Raw genomic sequence first — 21967 nt, forward strand, 5'->3', positions numbered from 1 at the left:
GATGTTTCCGTCATATCCCTATCTGATGTTTCCGTCATATCCCTATCCCTGTCTGATGTTTCCATCATATCCCTCTCTGATTTTCCCATCATATCCCTGTCTGATGTTTCCATCATATCCCTATCCCTGTCTGATGTTTCCATCATATCCCTATCCCTGTCTGATGTTTCCATCATATCCCTATCCCTGTCTGATGTTTCCATCATATCCCTATCCCTGTCTGATGTTTCCATCATATCCCTATCCATATCCCTGTCTGATGTTTCCATCATATCCCTATCCCTGTCTGATGTTTCCGTCATATCCCTATCCCTGTCTGATGTTTCCGGCATATCCCTGTCTGATGTTTCCGTCATATCCCTATCCCTGTCTGATGTTTCCATCATATCCCTATCCCTGTCTGATGTTTCCATCATATCCCTATCCCTGTCTGATGTTTCCATCATATCCCTATCCCTGTCTGATGTTTCCGTCATATCCCTATCCCTGTCTGATGTTTCCATCATATCCCTATCCCTGTCTGATGTTTCCGTCATATCCCTATCCCTGTCTGATGTTTCCGTCATATCCCTATCCCTGTCTGATGTTTCCATCATATAATATCCCTATCCCTGTATGATGTTTCCATCATATCATATCCCTATCCCTGTCTGATGTTTCCACCATATCCCTATCCCTGTCTGATGTTTCCATCATATCCCTATCCCTGTCTGATGTTTCCATCATATCCCTGTCTGATGTTTCCATCATATCCCTATCCCTGTCTGATGTTTCCATCATATCCCTATCCCTGTCTGATGTTTCCATCATATCCCTATCCCTGTCTGATGTTTCCGTCATATCCCTATCCCTGTCTGATGTTTCCGTCATATCCCTATCCCTGTCTGATGTTTCCGTCATATCCCTATCCCTGTCTGATGTTTCCGACATATCCCTATCCCTGTCTGATGTTTCCGTCATATCCCTGTCTGATGTTTCCGTCATATCCCTATCCCTGTCTGGTGTTTTCATCCCTATCCCTATCCAATGTTTCCATCATATCCCTATCCCTGTCTGATGTTTCCATCATATCCCTATCCCTGTCTGATGTTTCCATCATATCCCTATCCCTGTCTGATGTTTCCATCATATCCCTATCCCTGTCTGATGTTTCCATCATATCCCTATCCCTGTCTGATGTTTCCATCATATCCCTATCCATATCCCTGTCTGATGTTTCCATCATATCCCTATCCCTGTCTGATGTTTCCGTCATATCCCTATCCCTGTCTGATGTTTCCGGCATATCCCTGTCTGATGTTTCCGTCATATCCCTATCCCTGTCTGATGTTTCCATCATATCCCTATCCCTGTCTGATGTTTCCATCATATCCCTATCCCTGTCTGATGTTTCCATTATATCCCTATCCCTGTCTGATGTTTCCGTCATATCCCTATCCCTGTCTGATGTTTCCGTCATATCCCTATCCCTGTCTGATGTTTCCGTCATATCCCTATCCCTGTCTGATGTTTCCATCATATCCCTCTCTGATTTTCCCATCATATCCCTGTCTGATGTTTCCATCATATCCCTATCCCTGTCTGATGTTTCCATCATATCCCTATCCCTGTCTGATGTTTCCGTCATATCCCTATCCCTGTCTGATGTTTCCATCATATCCCTCTCTGATGTTTCCGTCATATCCCTATCTGGTGTTTCCGTCATATCCCTATCCCTGTCTGATGTTTCCATCATATCCCTGTCTGATGTTTCCGTCATATCCCTATCCCTGTCTGATGTTTCCGTCATATCCCTATCCCTGTCTGATGTTTCCGCCATATCCCTATCCCTGTCTGATGTTTCCATCATATCCCTATCCCTGTCTGATGTTTCCATCATATCCCTATCCCTGTCTGATGTTTCCGTCATATCCCTATCCCTGTCTGATGTTTCCATCATATCCCTATCCCTGTCTGATGTTTCCGTCATATCCCTATCCCTGTCTGATGTTTCCATCATATCATATCCCTATCCCTGTCTGATGTTTCCATCATATCCCTATCCCTGTCTGATGTTTCCGTCATATCCATATCCCTGTCTGATGTTTCCATCATATCCCTATCCCTGTCTGATGTTTCCATCATATCCCTATCCCTGTCTGATGTTTCCGTCATATCCCTATCCCTGGCTGATGTTTCCATCATATCCCTCTCTGTCCCTATCCCTGTCTGATGTTTCCATCATATCCCTATCCCCGTCTGCTGTTTCCGTCATATCCCTATCCCCATCTGATGTTTCCGTCATATCCCTATCCCTGTCTGATGTTTCCGTCATATCCCTATCCCTGTCTGATGTTTGTCATATCCCTATCCCTGTCTGATGTTTGTCATATCCCTATCCCTGTCTGATGTTTCCGTCATATCCCTATCCCTGTCTGATGTATCCATCATATCCCTGTCTGATGTTACCATCATATCCCTGTCTGATGTTTCCATCATATCCCTGTCTGATGTTTCCATCATATCCCTGTCTGATGTTTCCATCATATCCCTGTCTGATGTTTCCATCATATCCCTGTCTGATGTATCCATCATATCCCTATCCCTGTCTGATGTTTCTGTCATATCCCTATCCCCGTCTGATGTTTCCATCATATCCCTATCCCCGTCTGATGTTTCCATCATATCCCTATCCCTGTCTGATGTTACCATCATATCCCTATCCCTGTCTGATTTACCATCATATCCCTATCCCTGTCTGATGTATCCATCAGATATATATCCCTTGTCTGATGTTTCCATCTAGATCCATATTCCTTGTCTGATGTTTCCATCTAGATCATTAACCCTGTTGGATGTTTCTATCTAGATCATTAACCCTGTTGGATGTTTCTATCTACACTAAAGGTCAAAAGTTTTAGAACACCTACTCATTCAACGGTTGTTCTTTATTTTCACTATTTTCTACATTGTAGAATAATATTAAAAACATCAAAATTATGAAATAACACATATGGAATCATGTAGTAACCATTTATTTTATTTTATTATATAATATATTTTATATTTGAGATTCTTCAAATAGCCACCCTTTGCCTTGATGACAGCTTTGCACATTCATGGCATTCTCTCAACCATCTTCACCTGGAATGTTTTTCCAAAAGTCTTTAAGTAGTTCCCATATAAGCTGAGCACTTGTTGGCTGCTTTTCCTTCTCTCTGCGGTCCAACTCATCCCAAACCATCTCAATTTGGTGGAGGCCAGGTCATCTGATGCAACATTCAATCACTCTCCTTCTTGGTAAAATAGCCCTTACACAGCTTGGAGGTGTGTTGGGTCATTGTCCTGTTGAAAAACAAATGACAGTCCTACTAAGCACAAACCAGATGGGATGGCGTATTGCTGCAGAATGCTGCAGTAGCCATGCTGGTTAAGTGTGCCTTGAATTTGAAATAAATCAAAGACAGTGTCACCAGCAAAGCACCCCCACACCATCACACCTCCTCCTCCATACTTTACGATGGGAAAAACACATGCAGAGATCATCCGTTCACCCACACTGCATCTCACAAAGACAGCGGTTGAACCAAACATTTCCAATTTGGACTCCAGATCAAAAGACACCGGTCTAATGTCCATTGCTCGTGTTCCTTGACCCAAGCAAGTCTCTTCTTCTTATTGGTGTCCTTTAGTAGTGGCTTCTTTGCAGTAATTCGACCATGAATTGCTGCAGTCTCCCCTGAACAGATGATGTTGAGATGTGTCTGTTACTTGAACTCTGTGAAGCATTTATTTGGGCTGCAATTTCTGAGGCTGGTAACTCTAATGAACTTGTCCTCTGCAGCAGAGGTAACTCTGGGTCTTCCTTTCCTGTGGGGGTCCTTATGAGAGCCAGTTTCATAATAGCGCTTGATGGGTTTTGCGACTGCACTTGAAACGTAACGTTTTTGAAATGTTCCATATTGACTGACCTTCATGTCTTAAAGTAATGGACTGTCATTTCAAATCAAATCAAACTTTATAAGTCACATGCGCCGAATACAACAGTGAATATTACAGTGAAATGCTTACTTACGAGACCCTAACCAACAATGCAGTTTCAAAAAAATACGGAAAGAATAAGAGACAAAAGTAACAAGTAATTAAACAGCAGCAGTAAAATAACAATAGGTAGACTATATACAGGGGTGTAATGATACAGAGTCAATGTTACAGGGGCAATGGTTAGTTGAGGTAGTATGTAAGGAGGTAGTATGTACCTCCTATGTAATAGTAATAGTATGTAAGGATAAGAGCATCTGCTAAATGACTTAAATGTAAATGTAAATGTAAATATGTACATAGAGGTAGAGTTATTAAAGTGACCATGCATAGATGACAACAGAGAGTAGCAGTGGTGTAAAGAGAGGGAGAGGGGCAATGCAAATAGTCTGGGTAGCCATTTGACTAGATGTTCAGGAGTCTTATGGCTTGGGGTTTAGAAGCCTCTTGGACCTTGACTTGGCGCTCCGGTACCGCTTGCCGTGCGGTAGCAGAGAGAACAGTCTATGACTAGGGTAGCTGGGGTCTTTGACAATTTTTAGGGCCTTCCTCTGACATCGCCTGGTATAGAGGTGCTGGATGGCAGGAAGCTTGTCCCCAGTGATGTACTGGGCTGTACACACTACCCTCTGTAGTGCCTCGCGGTCAGAGGCCAAGCAATTGCCATACCAGGCAGTGATGCAACCAGGATGCTCTCGATGGTGCAGCTGTAAAACTTTTGAGGATCTGAGGACCCATGCCAAATCTTTTCAGTCTCCTGAGGGGGAATAGGTTTTGTCGTGCCCTCTTCACAACTCTCTTGGTTTGCTTGGACCATGTTAGTTTGTTGGTGATGTGGACACCAAGGAACTTGAAGCTCTCACTGCAGGAACCTGCTCCACTGCAGGCCCGTCGATGAGAATGGGGGCATGCTCGGTCCTCCTTTTCTTGTAGTCCACAATCATCTCCTTTGTCTTGATCACGTTGAGGGAGAGGTTGTTGTCCTGGCACCACACGGCCAGGTCTCTGATCTCCTCCCTATAGGCTGTCTCATTTAGTTAAACGGATTTAAGTTACCCTGCATTAAAGTCCCTGGCTACTAGGAGTGTCGCCTCTGGGTGAGAGTTTTCCTGTTTGATTATGGCGGAATACAGCTCATTCAGTGCTGTCTTAGTGCCAGTCTCTGACTGTGGTGATATGTAAACAGCTACGAAAAATAGATGAAAACTCATGATAAGCTGTAGACCACACTACCTCAGGTGAGCAATAGTTTGAGACTTCCTTAGTTTTCGAAGACCAGCTGTTGTTTACAAAAATACATAGTCCGCCGCCCCTTGCCTTACCAGTAGCCGCTGTTCTATCCTGCCGGTACATCGTATAACCAGCCAGCTGTATGTTGATATTGTCATTGTTCAGCCACGACTCCGTGAAGCAAAAGATGTTACAGTTTTAATGTCCCGTTGGTAGTTTAATCTTCCTCGTAACTCTGCGATTTTATTCTCCAAAGATTGCACGTTTGCTAGCAGAATGGAGGGAAGTGGGGGTTTATTCGATCGCCTACGAATTCTCAGAAGGCAGCCCGCCCTTCGGCGCCTCTTCCTCCGACTCATTTTACATTTACATTTAAGTCATTTAGCAGACGCTCTTATCCAGAGCGACTTACAAATTGGTGCATTCACCTTATGACATCCAACTCCTCTTCACGCAGATCACAGGGATCGAGGCCGGTTCCCGAGGAAGGATTACATCCTTCGCGTCGGACTCTGCTTGTCCGTGGTGACTAATTTTAGTCTTGATGTCTAGAAGATCTTTTCAGTCATAAGAGACGGTAGCGGCAACATTATGTACAAAATAAGTACAAAAATAACAAACAATGCAAATAAACAAACAAAAAAACAACGGGCTGGGGCACGTAAAACGTCTGCCTTCTTCTCCGGCGCCATCTTACACTTTGCTTATTTGAGCTGTTCTTGCCATAATATGGACTTGGTATTTTACCACATAGGGCTATCTTCTGTAAACCCCCCTACCTTGTCACAACACAACTGATTGGCTGAAATGCATTAAGGTAGAAATTCCTCAAATTAACTTAAGGCACACCTGTTAATTTAAATGCATTCCAGGTGACTACCTCATGAAGCTGGTTGATAGAATGCCAAGAGTGTGCAAAGCTATCAAAGGCAAAGGGTGACTATTTGAAGAATCTCAAATAAAAAATATATTTTGATTTGTTTAACACTTTCTTTGTTACTACATGATTGGATATGTATTATTTCATAGTTGTGATGTCTTTTCTATTATTATACAATGTAGAAAATAGTCCTAATAAAGAAAAAATGTTGAATGAGTAGGTGTTCTAAAACCTTTGACCAGTAGTGTATATCACTATCCCTGTCTGTTTCCATCTAATTCACTAAGAATGGAGGAATGGGAGGAGGAAGCTACTAAGTCCTATTTTCTCAGTGCACACACAGGTTTATTTTAGGGCATACTTCTGTATTCATTAAATCTCAAAGTTATACACTTGTGAGATCCCTAGAGTGCAGATCTGGTGCCTGTGGGATGGAGCTAGTTAATGTCCACCTTATTTCAATGTCAGCTGTAAAGGTGCCCTCTTTTTGGGTAATTTGGTGTCTGGACATGAGGCCTCCGAGGAATATGGTGCAGGAAAATAGTTTAGAGTTAAATTGTATACTAAAATGAGTAATATCAGTGGTTAGGGAAGGGTAAAATATTTCTCAGTTTTCATCTGCCAAAATACCCTCAAACCCACTCAAGTAGAGAGCGCAATTTACATTACACCATATGCACCAGCTCTATGAGTTCTGCCAAAAATGAAATGGTTTTCCCTTCAACCCTAAGGTAACCCAAACAGCTGGACGGAAAGAGGAGAGAGAGACAGTGTCAGAGAGACGCAGAGAGAGAAAGAATCAAAACAGCTGGACTAACTAAGCCCTTCTCTCTTCTACAGTAAACAACTCCGGGTGTATCACTGAGAAATGTGGTACCCAGCATCCCCTGGAACTGCTGGAATTATATCACTCCCTGCCATCCCCATTTCCTCAGTGACAGGTTTAACATGCCCATTAACAGTGTCATTCCCTTTCCGTTTGTCTACAGCTCGGCCATACCTCGGAGTTGACAGCTGACTTTCGATCACTGACTATGACAACATGTCACAACTGGGGGACAATGTATACATCACTGGGAGAAGGAATCTGATGCATATCACAAGATATTCCTTTAATATTTTGTAGTAGTGTGAGAATTTTGACGCCATGAGTGACAGCTCATTTTTTGTTGTAAAAAAATCAAACAAAATCTGTTCCTTCAGGTTTTTGGCCATTGCACAGGAGTCACAATGAGAAGGCATAACCCCAAAGTGGATAACTATTACAAATCAACTATTGATCCAACCATTACATTCCACAGCATCTGTAGCTAGCGAATGATTAGGCGCAAAGCTTTTCAGCTCACTCAGTGAAGCTAAATGGGGAGTGGCCAGTAAATGTGTTGACACTGTCAGAGCAGTAGTGATCGTTAACCCCTGGCCTGCCCTGCCCTCCACAGCTCTGTAGCTCTGTCCCTGTCAAATGTAGGACAGTCAATGACAGGACCCCAGCAACAGCTGGTGGCCCCAAAACGCTTCCACCAGCACATTCTTCACCAGCCGTACTAATGTCCCCATTTACAAATGGCCAGATTTCTGCATTGCTCGGTTCCACTACTGGAACGGTGCTGCAGTTAGCAAAAGGGCCCAAAATAACTTTGACATTGGATATTAAGCTGTGACACAGCTCTTTAGAGGGAGGACACTGCAAAGTACAAGTGCAAATAGGACAAATAACAGTTCCAAGCATTTTTTATGAATATTAGATTGCATGTATTCATCTGATATAAATGCCCTTTCCCATAGGCTAAAACAAAATCTATACAAGTCATCATCAGAGCATTCTTATTCTTGTGAACCACCAGTGCTTCCTGACTCACCATTTGGTCGACCCTGACATGGAGAACTGTTGGCTGCAGACAGTCTGGCATGAGAGACTATAATGCCAGACTGTCTGCAGCCAACAGTTCTCCATGTCAGGGGCGACCAAATGGTGAGTCAGGAAGCACTGGTGGTTCACAAGAATAAGAATATGCCATGTAAAAATGTCATTTTTTGAAGTCACAGATAACAACTTGACTGAAGCAATGCAGAAACATTGGTTTGGTCATTTGGGATTCAGTAAAACGTATGAAAAACCCAAGTGGAGTAAAAAAAAATGTTGAGTGAATACGGGGAAAACACTATGTACAATTTGACTGAACCTGCTTTTACTGAGGCTATACTGCCCTCTGCTGGATAGAGAAATAGCAGTACCTGCCTGTATTGGTGATCATTAGAAACTAGAGCCATGTTGTGTGACATGTAAATCAATGCACTCTGATTAGCTCAAACATTATGACTGACAGGAGAGGGAGTGAGTTCTGACCTATGAGAAGACTGAGAGGGGGTTGGCAGGCAGGAAAAGCCCTGAGCAGGTCCAATAGTCCGAGGCTGGGGTCTCTGACATAGAGGTTGTAGTCGGCTGATCCCTGTTTACTACATAGCTCCTGTAGTCTCCTCCTCTCGCCACTGTCTTCTGTACACTCTACCAGGGAACGAAGAAATGCCTGGAGGGGGGGAGAATGTGAGAGAAAGATAGATTAAGTCTAATTCTAGACTAAAAATTATATATATATATATATATTTTTTAATAGTTTTTCAGTCCAGGATTTCACTTAATCTGTGTCCAGAAAACCGCCCCATACACACAATACAAAATAGATTTCACACAGTTACATCTGGCCTACTAGTCAGGTTGTTTCTGCATTCAACAATGTTACATTGTCACCTTGTCAAACAAGACAATGAAAAGTTGGCAGAGGCAGGCTGGCACCCAGACTACATTCCTGCAGCCTACTGTACCTGCCAACCCTGCTACCGTAGGCATCTGCCAAACATGCTCCATAGAAGCTAGACTAAAGAGAGTCTTTGTCCTACTGCAGTGCAGTAACCTTTCAGTCAGGTTTGGGTTCTGAACTGGGTAGTTCAGGTATAGAGAGTGAAAGCAGAAGGGACCTTCTTAGGGACAGTCCTGAGCTCCAGACTCCAGGTGAGCATGTAGGTTAGAGTGCTGTTCTCTGGGATGTAGGAGGGGAGATGAGCAGCTGGAGGGGAAAAAACAATCAACTTTACATCCATTACAGATGTGAGTAGTTACATGCAGTTTTATATAGTTTAAATGTCATGACTAAATCGCAATAACACGCATGCATAAATATATATATATTTAAATACGTGCGCGCGCACACACACACACACACACACACACTTGAAGTCGGAGGTTTACATCCACTTAGGTTGGAGTCATTAAAACTCGTTTTTCAACCACTCCACAAATAACTTGTTAACAAACTACAGTTTTAGCAAGTCAGTTAGGAGATCTACTTTGTGCATGTGTAACAGTTTAACTTTAGTCCGTCCCCTCGCCCATTCCCGGGCTCGAACAAGGGAACCACTACTTCAAGGTCTCAAAGCGAGTGACGTCACCGATTGAAACGCTATTGGCGTGCACCACCGCTAACTAGCTAGCCATTTCACACCAGTTACACATGACACAAGTCATTTTTCCAACAATTGTTTACAGACAGATTATTTCACTATCACAATTCCAGTGAGTTAGAAGTTTACATTCACTAAGTTGACTGTGCCTCTAAACAGCTTGGAAAATGTCAGAAAAGGACGTCATGGTTTTAGAAGCTTCTGATAGGCTAATTGACATCATTTGAGTCAAATGGAGCTGTACCTGTGGATGTATTTCAAGGCCTACCTTCAAACTCAGTGCCACTTTGCTTGACATCGTGGGAAAATCAAAAGAAATCAGCCAAGACCTCAGAAAAAAAAATTGTAGACCTCCACAAGTCCGGTTCATTCTTGGGAGCAATTTCCAAACGCCTGAAGGTACCATGTTCATCTGTACAAACAATAGTACGCAAGTATACACACCATGGGACCACGCAGCCGTCATACCGCTCAGGAAGGAGACGCATTCTGTCTCCTAGAGATGAACGTACTTTGGTGCGAAAAGTGCAAATCTATCCCAGAACAACAGAAAAGGACCTTGTTTCCTCCAGCATCTTCACAGGTACAAAAGTATCTATATCCACAGTAAAACGAATCCTATATTGACATAACCTGAAAGGCCTCCCAGCAAAGAAGAAGCCACTGCTCCAAAACCGCCATAAAAAAAGCCAGACTACGGTTTGCAAATGAACATGGGGACAAAGATTGTACTTTTGGACAAAATGTCCTCTGGTCCGATGAAAAAAAAGAACTGTTTGGCCATAATGACTATCGTTATGTTGGGAGGAAAAAGGGAGGCTTGCAAGCCGAAGACACCATCCCATTTGTGAAGCACGGAGGTGGCAGCATCATGTTGTGGGGGTGCTTTGCTGCAGAAGGGACTGGTGCACTTCACAAAATAGTTGGCGTGATGAGAAAGGAAAATGATGTGGATATATTGAAGCAACATCTCAAGAAATCATTTAGGAAGTTAAAGCTTGGTCGCAAATGGGTCTTCCAAATGGACAATGACCCCAAGCATACTTCCAAAGTTGTGACAAAAAGGCTTAAGGACAACAAAGTCAAGGTATTGGAGTGGCCATCACAAAGCCCTGACCTCAATCCTATAGAAAATGTGTGGGCAGAACTGAAAAGGTGTGTGCGAGCAAGAAGGCCTACAAACCTGACTCAGTTACACCAGCTCTGTCAGGAGGAATATGGGCCAAAATTCACCCAACTTAGTGTGGGAAGCTTGTGGAAGGCTACCCGAAACGTTTGACCCAAATTAAACAAATTAAAGGCAATGCTACCAAATACTAATTGAGTATGTAAATGTCTGACCCACTGGGAATGTGATGAAAGAAATAAAAGCTGAAATAAATCACTCTCTACTATTATTCAGACATTTCACATTCTTAAAATAAAGTGGAGATCCTAAATGACCAAAGACAGGGAATTTTTACTAGGATTAAAGGTCAGGAATTGTGAAAAACTGAGTTTAAATGTATTTGGCTAAGGTGTATGTAAACTTCCGACTTCAACTGTACGTACCTACCTACATACATACACATGTATACATACATATACAGTCGTGGCCTATGTACATACATATCCAGTCATGGACAAAAGTTTTGAGAATTACACAAATATTAATTTTCACAGTCTGCGGGATCGGGGCACCACCAGTACAGAGCTTGCTCAGGAATGGCAGCAGGCAGGTGTGAGTGCATCTGCACGCACAATGAGGCAAAGACTTTTGGAGGATGGCCTGGTGTCAAGAAGGGCAGCAAAGAAGCCACTTCTCGTCAGGAAAAACATCAGCGACAGACTGATATTCTGCAAAAGGTACAGGGACTGGACTGCAACCACCCAGGAACAGTTTAGTGACGAACAAATGCCTTTTCCAGCATGATGGAGCACCTTGCCATAAGGCAAAAGTGATAACTAAGTGGCTCGGGGAACAAAACTTTGATATTTTGGGTCCATGGCCAGGAAACCCCCCCCAGACCTTAATCCCATTGAGAAATTGTGGTCAATTCTCAAGAGGCGGGTGACCAAACAAAAACCCACAAATTCTGACAAACTCCAAGTATTGTTTATGCAAGAATGGGCTGCCATCAGACAGGATGTGGCCCAGAAGTTAATTGACAGCATGCCAGGGTGGATTGCAGAGGTCTTGAAAAAGAAGGGTCAACACTGCAAATATTGACTCTTTGCATCAACTTCATGTAATTGTCAATAAAAGCCTTTGACACTTATGAAATGCTTGTAATTATACTTCAGTATTCCATAGTAACATCTGACAAAAATATCTAAAGACACTGAGGCAGCAGACTTTGTGAAAATGTATATTTGTGTCATTCTCAACTTTTGGCCACAACTGTAGACACAAACATTACCAGTCAAAAGTTTGGACACACCTATTCATTCCAGGGTTTTTCCTTTATTTGACTATTTTCTACATTGTAGAATAATAGTGAAAACAACAAAACTATGAAATTACACATACGGTGTTAAACAAATAAAATATATACAGTGGGGAGAACAAGTATTTGATCACTGCCGATGTTGCAGGTTTCCCTACTTACAAAGCATGTAGAGGTCTGTCATTTTTATCATAGGTACACTTCAACTGTGAGAGACGGAATCTAAAACAAAAATCCAGAAAATCACATTAATTAGCATTTTATTGCATGACATAAGTATTTGATCACCTACCAACCAGTAAGAATTCCGCCTCTCACAGACCTGTTAGTTTTTCTTTAAGAAGCCCTCCTGTTCTCCACTCATTACCTGTATAAAATACACCTGCCCACACACTCGATGAAACAGACTCCAACCTCTCCACAATGGCCAAGACCAGAGAGCTGTGTAAGGAAATCAGGGATAAAATTGTAGACCTGCACAAGGCTGGGATGGGCTATATGACAATAGGCAAGCAGCTTGGTGAGATGGTAACAACTGTTGGCGCAATTATTAGAAAATGGAAGAAGTTCAAGATGATGGTCAATCACCCTCGGTCTGGGGCTCCATGCAATATCTCACCTCGTGGGGCATCAATGATCATGAGGAAGGTGAGGATCAGCCCAGAACTACACGGCAGGACCTGGTCAATGACCTGAAGAGAGCTGGGACCACAGTCTCAAAGAAAACCATTAGTAACACTACGCCGTCATGATTAAAATGAGGATGGATGGGGCCATGTATCGCGAGATCTTGGCCAACAACCTCCTTTCCTCAGTAAGAGCATTGAAGATGGGTCGTGGCTGGGTCTTCCAGCATGACAATGACCCGGAACACACAGAGTGGCTCCGTAAGAAGCATCACAAGGTCCTGGAGTGGCCTAGCCAGTCTCCAGACCTTAACCCAATAGAAAATCTTTGGAGGGAGCTGAAAGTCCGTATTGCCCAGCGACAGCCCCGAAACCTGAAGGATCTGGAGAAGGTCTGTATGGAGGAGTGGGCCAAAATCCCTGCTGCAGTGTGTGCAAACCTGGTCAAGAACTACAAGAAACGTATGATCTCTGTAATTGCAAACAAAGGTTTCTGTACCAAATATTAAGTTCTGCTTTTCTGATGTATCAAATACTTATGTCATGCAATAAAATGCAAATTAATTACTTAAAAATCATACAATGTGATTTTCTGGATTTTTGTTTTAGATTCCGTCTCTTACAGTTGAAGTGGACCTATGATAAAAATTACAGACCTCTACATGCTTTGTAAGTAGGAAAACCTGCTAAATCAGCTGTGTATCAAATACTTGTTCTCCCCACATTATTTGAGATTTTTCAAATAGCCACCCTATACCTTGATGACAGCTTTGCACACTTGGCATTCTCTCAAAAAGCTTCATGAGGTAGTCATCTGGAATGCATTTCAATTAACAGGTGTGCCTTGTTAAAAAGTTAATTTTGTAATTTATTTCCTTCTTAATGCGTTTGAGCCAATCAGTTGTGTTGTGACCAGGTAGGGGTGGTATACAGAAGATAGCCCTATTTGGTAAAAGACCCAAGTCTATATTATGGCAAGAACAGCTCAAATAAGCAAAGAGAAATGACAGTCCAGCATTAATTTAAGACATGAAGGTCAGTCACTGCAGAAGATTTCAAGACCGTTTCTTCAAGTGCAGTCGCAAAAACCATCAAGCGCTATGATGAAACTGGCTCTCATGAGGACTGCCACATGAAAGGAAGGCCCAGTGGTACCTCTGATGCAGAGGATAAGTTCATTAGTTACCAGCCTCAAATTACAGCCCAAATAAATGCTTCACAGAGTACAAGTAACAGACACATCTCAACATCAACTGTTCAGAGGAGACTGTGAGAATCTGCCCTTCACAGTCGAATTGCTGCAAAGAAACCACTACTAAAGGACACCAATGAAAAGAGACTTGCTTGGGCCAAGACACACGAGCAATGGACATTAGACCGGTGGAAATCTGTCCTTTGGTCTGATGAGTGCAAATTTGAGATTTTTGGTTCCACCGCCAAGTCTTTGTGAGGCGCAGAGTAGGTGAAAGTATGATCTCCACATGTGTGGTTCCCACCGTGAAGCATGGAGGTGGTGGTGTAATGGCGTTGGGATGCTTTGCTGGTGTAAGTGTCTGTGATGTATTTAGAATTCAAGGCACACTTAACCAGCATGGCTACCACAGCATTCTGCAACGATAAGCCATTCCATCTGGTTTGCGCTTAGTGGGACTATCATTTGTTTTTCAACGGGACAATGACCCAACATACCTCCGGGCTGTGTAAGGGCTATTTGACCAAGGAGAGTGATGGAATGCTGCATCAGATGACCTTGCCTCCACAATCACTCGACCTCAACCCAATTGAGGTGGGTTGGGATGCAGCCAACAAGTGCTTAGCATATGTGCGAACTCCCTCAAGACTGTTGAAAAAGCATTCCAGGTGAAGCTGGTTGAGAGAATACCAAGAGTGTGCAAAGCTGTCATCAAGGCAAAGGGTGGCTACTTTGAAGAACCTAAAATCTAAAATATATTTTCATTTGTTTAACACTTTTTTGGTTACTACATGATTATATATGTAGTTTTGATGTCTTCGCTATTATTCTACAAAAAAGAAAATAGTAAAAATAAAGAAAAGGGTAGATGTCCAAACTTTTGACTGGTACTGAATGTGAGACTATAAACACACAATGTCCCTGTCATGTGTATGACAAGAGAGAACAGCATACCTTTCTTCTTGGTGTCTTTGCGCAGTGAGAGCTGGACACGGTGGCTCCTCTGGTCCTGCAGGCAGAGTCTCTGGAGAAGCTCCCCCACCTCAGAGGCTCTGTTTGGGCAGAGAACGTCAAGCGAGTCCCCAGGCTGGTAGGCCATCGGATGGGCCTAGGTACACAGAGGAAAGGACGGAGTAAAGAAACTAGTTTAACCATAATTTTGAACTACTGACCAATATATTTGGTCTCTGCATGAAACTACACTAAGTGTACAAAATATTAAGGACACATGCTCTTTCCATGACATAAACTGACCAGGTGAATCCAGGTAAAAGCTATGATCCCTTATTGATGTCACTTGTTAAATCCACTTCAATCTGTATAGATGAAGGGGAGGAGACAGTTTAGAGAAGGATTTTAAGCCTTGAGATAATTGAGATATGGATTGTGTATGTGTGCCATTCAGAGAGTCAATGGGAAAGATAAAAGATTTAAGTGGCTTTGAACAGGGTATGGTAGTAGGTGACAGGTGCACCGGTTTGTGTCAAGAACTGCAATGCTGCTGGGTTTTTCACTATCAACAGTTTTCCGTGTGTATCAAGAATGGTCCAATACCCAAAAAGGGCATCCAACCAACTTGACACAACTGTGGGAAGCATTGGAGTCAACATGGACCAGCATCCCTGTGGAACACTTTCAACGCCCTGTAGAGTCCATGCCCCGACAAATTGAGGCTGCTTTGGGAAAAAGTGGAGGGTGCAACTCAATATTAGGAAGGGGTCATTAATGTTTTGTAAACTCAGTGTATATAGTAAGAAACGCCTGCCACTCACTGAGATGTCCAGCTCTATCAGAAGGGCTGTTTTAGCAGAGTCATCTCTGGTCAACTGGACTGCCCTGGAGATCGGAACCTCGTGTATGGTTTCCTTACTGACCGGAGCACTGGTCTGGGGGGGTATGGAAAGTGTGGCTGGTGATGTTAGAACTCAAACAAATATGAATGAGATGTAAACAATTTCATAGTGCCAAAAGAACCCAGTATTACCACAACCCACCTCTTCTTCTATGGTGGCTTCCTGGAGCGTGACATCCAGGTAGGCTGGAGGCAGAGCAGGGACATTGAGGACAGACTCAGACAGTGGAGGCAAGGAGCATGTCAGAGACGCCTCTACAACAGCAAAGGGTTCTCCACTCTGTGTCTCTAACACTGACTCAGGATCAGTGACAACGCCATCTAGTTTAGGAGCAGTCCTATTGTTGCTGGTCAATGACACTGGTCTAACATCAGTAACTGCACTCCCTGTCTCAGAGGCTGCTTGTGTAACATTCAGGGAAGCTGATTTGGGCTCAGTCTTAGTACTCTCTGACTCTGCTGCTGTTCTGAGTGAGACAGAGCTCTGAGGTTCTGATTCTTTAAGACTCATAAGGTGGAGTTTGACATCTGTCACTGACAATTCGGATGTTTCGTTCAACGATGCTCTCAGGTCCCTTACATGGCCATCCCTCTCAGGCTGAGGGGTGGCCATCTTGGATAACGCTCCTCTGATGGCCTCCCAGAGTCCTTCAAGCCAGGGGTCCAACACCAACTCAAGCCTAGACACACACACACATACACACACACACACACAGTTTGGATTAAGAGTTAAAGTATTAACATGGGAAACCCACTAAGAGACCACCACCAACTGGAGCCTAGACAGAAAGCAAAGTCCACTCAGACTCAGAGATAAGCAGTGTGAAGGATCCAAAAGGTAATGTGCCACATACCACAAATGAGGTGACACATTCAAAGTGTGTCTGTATTGGTACCACTTTTATTGCTACTAATTCAAGAAGACATTGTGCCCCTACTTTAAAGCTCCTTATGTGAGTGTCAGGACTTGTTGATGTATGAGAAACACTCATCATGTAAAAAAATGTATTTGCCCTATTAAAAGACCTTGGGCCTTACCCTACACCATCATCTGCATGTCCTGTTGCGTAGAAATGTTTAGCACCAAGTTCCTGTAAACGGCCATCAATAGTCTTCCCACAGTTGCAGAAATTTTCATAGTTTGTATCACCCAGAGCTGGAGCACAGACACAAACAAGATATTGATCATCACACATAATGTATCAATGAATCTGTTATTTTAAAGCCATCAAATAAGATAAAGATGCAAGTAGTAGCAATTAATCTCAGCACTAGGCCTTTAGTCTTAGGCACACCCTAATCTGCTGTGGACAGACTATTTAAACATAAATGGTACCGTAGAACTGTCTTTATACTATGGCCGCACCAATTGAGAACGAGCAGGGTTTTTCATCACTGGTTACTTGGACAAATCCCAATTTCACAGGTGTTAGCATCTTTCGAATTTCAAAAGGGGAGGGGACATTTGTCCCATACACTTTTTATTTTTTTAATTTTATTTCACCTTTATATAACCAGGTAGGCCAGTTGAGAACAAGTTCTCATTTGCAACTGCGACCTGGCCAAGATAAAGCATAGCAGTGTGAACAGACAACACAGAGTTACACATGGAGTAAACAATTAACAAGTCAATAACACAGTAGAAAAAAATGGGCAGTCTATATACAATGTGTGCAAAAGGCATGAGGAGGTAGGCGAATAATACAATTTTGCAGATGAACACTGGAGTGATAAATGACCAGATGGTCATGTACAGGTAGAGATATTGGTGTGCAAAAGAGCAGAAAAGTAAATAAATAAAAAAACAGTATAAAAACAGTATGGGAATGAGGTAGGTGAAAATGGGTGGGCTATTTACCAATAGACTATGTACAGCTGCAGCGATCGGTTAGCTGCTCGGATAGCTGATGTTTGAAGTTGGTGAGGGAGATAAAAGTCTCCAACTTCAGCGATTTTTGCAGTTCGTTCCAGTCACAGGCAGCAGAGTACTGGAACGAAAGGCGGCCAAATGAGGTGTTGGCTTTAGGGATGATCAGTGAGATACACCTGCTGGAGCACGTGCTACGGATGGGTGTTGCCATCGTGACCAGTGAACTGAGATAAGGCGGAGCTTTACCTAGCATGGACTTATAATAATAATAATAATTGTAGATGACCTGGAGCCAGTGGGTCTGGCGACGAATATGTAGTGAGGGCCAGCCGACTAGAGCATACAAGTCGCAGTGGTGGGTGGTATAAGGTGCTTTAGTGACAAAACGGATGGCACTGTGATAGACTGCATCCAGTTTGCTGAGTAGTGTTGGAAGCCATTTTGTAGATGACATCGCCGAAGTCGAGGATCGGTAGGATAGTCAGTTTTACTAGGGTAAGCTTGGCGGCGTGAGTGAAGGAGGCTTTGTTGCGGAATAGAAAGCCGACTCTTGATTTGATTTTCGATTGGAGATGTTTGATGTGAGTCTGGAAGGAGAGTTTGCAGTTTGCCCCTAACTTGCAAAGAGAGAGGGTGGAGCTCCTCCTTCCAGTTCTGCTCCACATTCTAGTATCTCTTGATCTATTTTCTCAACATGTATGGACCTGGAACGTAATCGAGCACCTGACCAATTACGCAAGAATGTAGTTCTGGGTTAACCAAGATTAGGCACACACTCCTTCCTTACCTATAAGAGCATAGCAGAGGTGTGAATAGTGGTCACTGGGCAGGGTCTTTTTTTTAATGTTCTTCACAAACTTCAGGGCCGTGTCTGGTGGGTCCCCATCCCCAGTGGTAGACACAACAAACACCACAGGTGCACTCTCCTTCTCCAAGTTAAACTGAGGGGAGACCAAACAGGATCAGTATTCATACCAGAGCCGAAAAGACCAGTGGTAACAACAACTCTGCCACAAATGCGATGATACAGTTAGTTTTGTTTTTAGTTTTGTTCCTAAGCAGCTTGATAGTAGTGTACCAGTATTGTAATCATCAGTGTTGTAATCATCAACATTGTAATCATCAGTGTTGTAATCATTAGTGTTGTGCCAGCATTGGAATTACAAGCCAGGGCAGGTTAACACTATTTTGTCAACTTTACCTTCCCTCCTTCACTCAAGCAGTAGATGTCAGCAACCAGTCCCCTCTCCTCAGCCTCGTCAGCTATCCCCTCGGCTATGGACTGTGCCTGGCCTTTCTGAGACCCGTACAGAACCAGGAACCGGGGCTTCACCTCACAAGGCATTCTGCTGGACAAGTGGAAATGAAATAAGTCAGTCAGTGTAACTTCACGTTGCAGCAAGTTGTTACAGTGAGTGTATCATATATAACTGTTGTGGCAACATTGTCACCGCTGTCAACAACAAAACATTCTGCAGACATCGACATGCTGGATTGAAAACGGAGAAACATCATCCATGACACTGATCCTTCCATCTCAACAGACTACACACCAACCAAATAAAACTGTGAATTCAGAAAATATCAAAATCCTCAAAAGGTCCACGACTGACTGCATGTCATTATCGTACATACACAATCGGAAAATTGAAAAGTTAGTTGCAGATCCCCGTGGAACTCCTTTTCTAACATTGTAGAAATGACATAACTGAACACGTTCAACGCCTTACAAAACTTACCCGGAAGTTACGTCACGTTTGACGCACGGCACGTTGTCGCCCCAGCAAGGAACAACCTGTATGTATGAGTGTACAGAACTATGTGTATGTAATTGAAATTGTGCCCATGTATTTATCAAAATTATAATATAAAACGAACTTATTATCTCTGATGTGAGAATGCTTTTGGAGAACAGCTCTCTGTAACTCAATGAGATTCGCGTATCATCCAACTGGTCTGCTAGTAAAACTCCCGAGTGCTAGTCTTCCAGCACGAGACAGTGGCCAGAAACTAAACTCAGTAACGGAGCTAGAGATCGTTTATTAAGTGGAGCCAGAGAGGAAGAGAGAAAGCCCAACTCTTCAGAAAATCTATCTCCCTCCAGCAGGTGGCGTTTTTTCGTTGTTTCGCCCGCCAAACAATGAGTTTTTTTTAGCAAATAAGCCATTCATTTTTGTATGTGAGGTTTATTTGATCAAATATAAGTTTCGTAATGCTTAAGTTGTTATGAGTGTACTGATATAAGTAGGACACGTGACATCTTGGCAACTTTAAGAAAAAACACTTTATATCAGAGTTGTTGAGATGGCTATGGATAGGCCTATTCATGACATGATGAGGCTAGTAGTATAGCGTCCAGTGGCGGTCGGTGCCGTTTAAGATGAGGGAGGACGATTTTTTTGTCATTCATATTCCATTCATACAGTTCAATGTAATAACAGTAGGTTTAGGCTACTTGATACTCTGATTTTACCTATATCTATCATGGGGTTTCTACAACCTAGCCTATGAATTAAAATGTACAACGTAGGTGCGCGCACAGGTCGAGATAAAAATGTGAGATGAGAGACAGTGACTCATGGACAGACACATTCAATACTGCCTTGCACACTCTTTCCTGGATCTAGCTGGTCTATGATTGAATCATTAGTCCGACAGTTGCACACGATAGTTTCTATTGGACAAATTCAGGTTTGTTTATCCCTTTTTAGTTCCATTTGCTTCCGTTTAAGAAACATTTTTCAACAGAATCAGCAGAATGAATAAACCCCTGATCACGCGTAAACACAGTTCATTTTCATAGCAGCCACGTTCTATTCCTTCTCACATCTATGCGTTCACCTCTTCCCTTCGCTTAAGAACTTCAATGAACAACACATCAGCCCTATGTGACCAGGTGAAAAAACCTTTCCAAGCCAAACCATATCATAGCTGCTACACATAGCCTACATTATTGTCACCATATTGGCTAAAGTAACATTATAGTCTACATTGCTAATAGAACTAACCCGTTAGTAAACCTGCCACAATCATGCAGTAACGTTACAGTGTACAGTCAGTAAGCCGTTTAGTACTTACACCAGCGGGACCCGGTGGCAATACATTTGTAAAACCAAAAGTTTACCTTGACTTGGAAGAGTTCCCATAGAATCCCTCTGTTTGAGTAGGCTAAACTAGCTAGCTGCATTTGCTAGCTAAGTCAATTAAATTGAAGGTGAAGAAAAAAATGACAAAATCTCTCTCGCTTTTCCTTTTTGGAATTAATTTGTTCAACTATTGTCTTTCTCTCGCTTTGAGACAACTACTCACCTAATTTTATGCTATGTGTAGCTAGCTGTAGTTTATGCTTTCATTACTAGATTCATTCTCTGATCATTTGATTGGGTGGACAACATGTCAGTTCATGCTGATAGGTTGGAGGACATCCTCCGGAAGTTGTCATAATTACTGTGTAAATCTATGGAACAGGGTGAGAACCCTGAGAAAGCATCCTAGGTTTTGTATTGAAGTCAATGTACCCAGAGGACTGGAAGCTAGCTGTCCACCGGCTACACCATGATGCTACCCTGCTGTTTAGTCTACTTTAGACCTTCATTGCAAAACAGTGTATTTTAATCGATTATTTGGTGACGTGAATATATGTAGTATATTTTTTTTATTCTAAAAAGGATCACTTTTAAAATGTTTTCCTTTTCATTTTAAAATGTTTTAATTCACTGCGGATGGTCCTCCACTGATAGCGTCTCTCCCATTGAATACAGGCGTTTGACGTCAATAACTCCATTGAATATTCAAATAAATTACAATAATGAGATGTATCCACCAATCCCCCAAAAATATAAGCGGGAGCTAGACACCCGGCTTTGCCATTCCACTTTGTAGACAATTGTTAGGGCGGGAAGACATGTCTTGCCAGTATATCCATAACATTTGGTGGAGCTGACGCAAGTAAAATGTTTAACACTTTTCTGGACGATTTGGGCTGGATGGCCAATGCAATGAGCCAAACAATACCAGTGATACTGAAAAGCCTGTGAGTTCACTCAAGTGAACGTATTCATCCCAACGCACATTATCAAGCTAATACATTGAGGTTTTAAACTCTCTTTAGCTGAGTATTTTCATCACCCCTGGTTTCTTAACTTCAGCACCAAACGATGTATCTAAAGCGCGAGAAAACAAGACAAGAGTAAAAAGAGTGAGATCGCGAGACTAGAAGAACTGATTTGGCAACAACGTGATGAGAGGAATTCTGGTGATTTCTAAAACATTTCATGAATTCAAGCCGTTTATGCACAACATCTGTCTCAAAATGTAATTGTAGAAAAGGCAAACGAAATATATCTTAACAATATAGTTTTAAAAAATCGAATAATTGAATGATGTATCATCTTCCCCCTTTTCCTACTTGG

At 42.6% G+C, this 21967-nt stretch overlaps 1 protein-coding gene across 7 annotated transcripts in view; it reads right to left on the reverse strand.

Moving 5' to 3' along the window:
- The window catches only part of mtrr (5-methyltetrahydrofolate-homocysteine methyltransferase reductase), a 44066-nt gene extending 24551 nt beyond the window's left edge, over positions 1-19515 (reverse strand). The window contains exons 1-9 of one of the 7 annotated variants that reach the window (XM_046292583.1): positions 19295-19515; positions 18757-18901; positions 18343-18496; positions 16724-16841; positions 15828-16365; positions 15606-15719; positions 14788-14941; positions 9107-9195; positions 8478-8658 (exon numbers count right to left, since the gene is read on the reverse strand). In XM_046292583.1, the coding sequence (XP_046148539.1) occupies positions 8478-8658; positions 9107-9195; positions 14788-14941; positions 15606-15719; positions 15828-16365; positions 16724-16841; positions 18343-18496; positions 18757-18900 (1492 nt within the window). In that variant the 5' untranslated portion in view covers position 18901; positions 19295-19515. The other 6 variants (XM_046292580.1, XM_046292578.1, XM_046292577.1 and 3 more) reach the window with 6 other exon arrangements.
- Positions 19516-21967: the final 2452 nt, after the last annotated feature.

The sequence above is a fragment of the Oncorhynchus gorbuscha genome, linkage group LG12 (genome assembly GCF_021184085.1).
Source record: "Oncorhynchus gorbuscha isolate QuinsamMale2020 ecotype Even-year linkage group LG12, OgorEven_v1.0, whole genome shotgun sequence".
Taxonomy (NCBI): domain Eukaryota; kingdom Metazoa; phylum Chordata; class Actinopteri; order Salmoniformes; family Salmonidae; genus Oncorhynchus; species Oncorhynchus gorbuscha.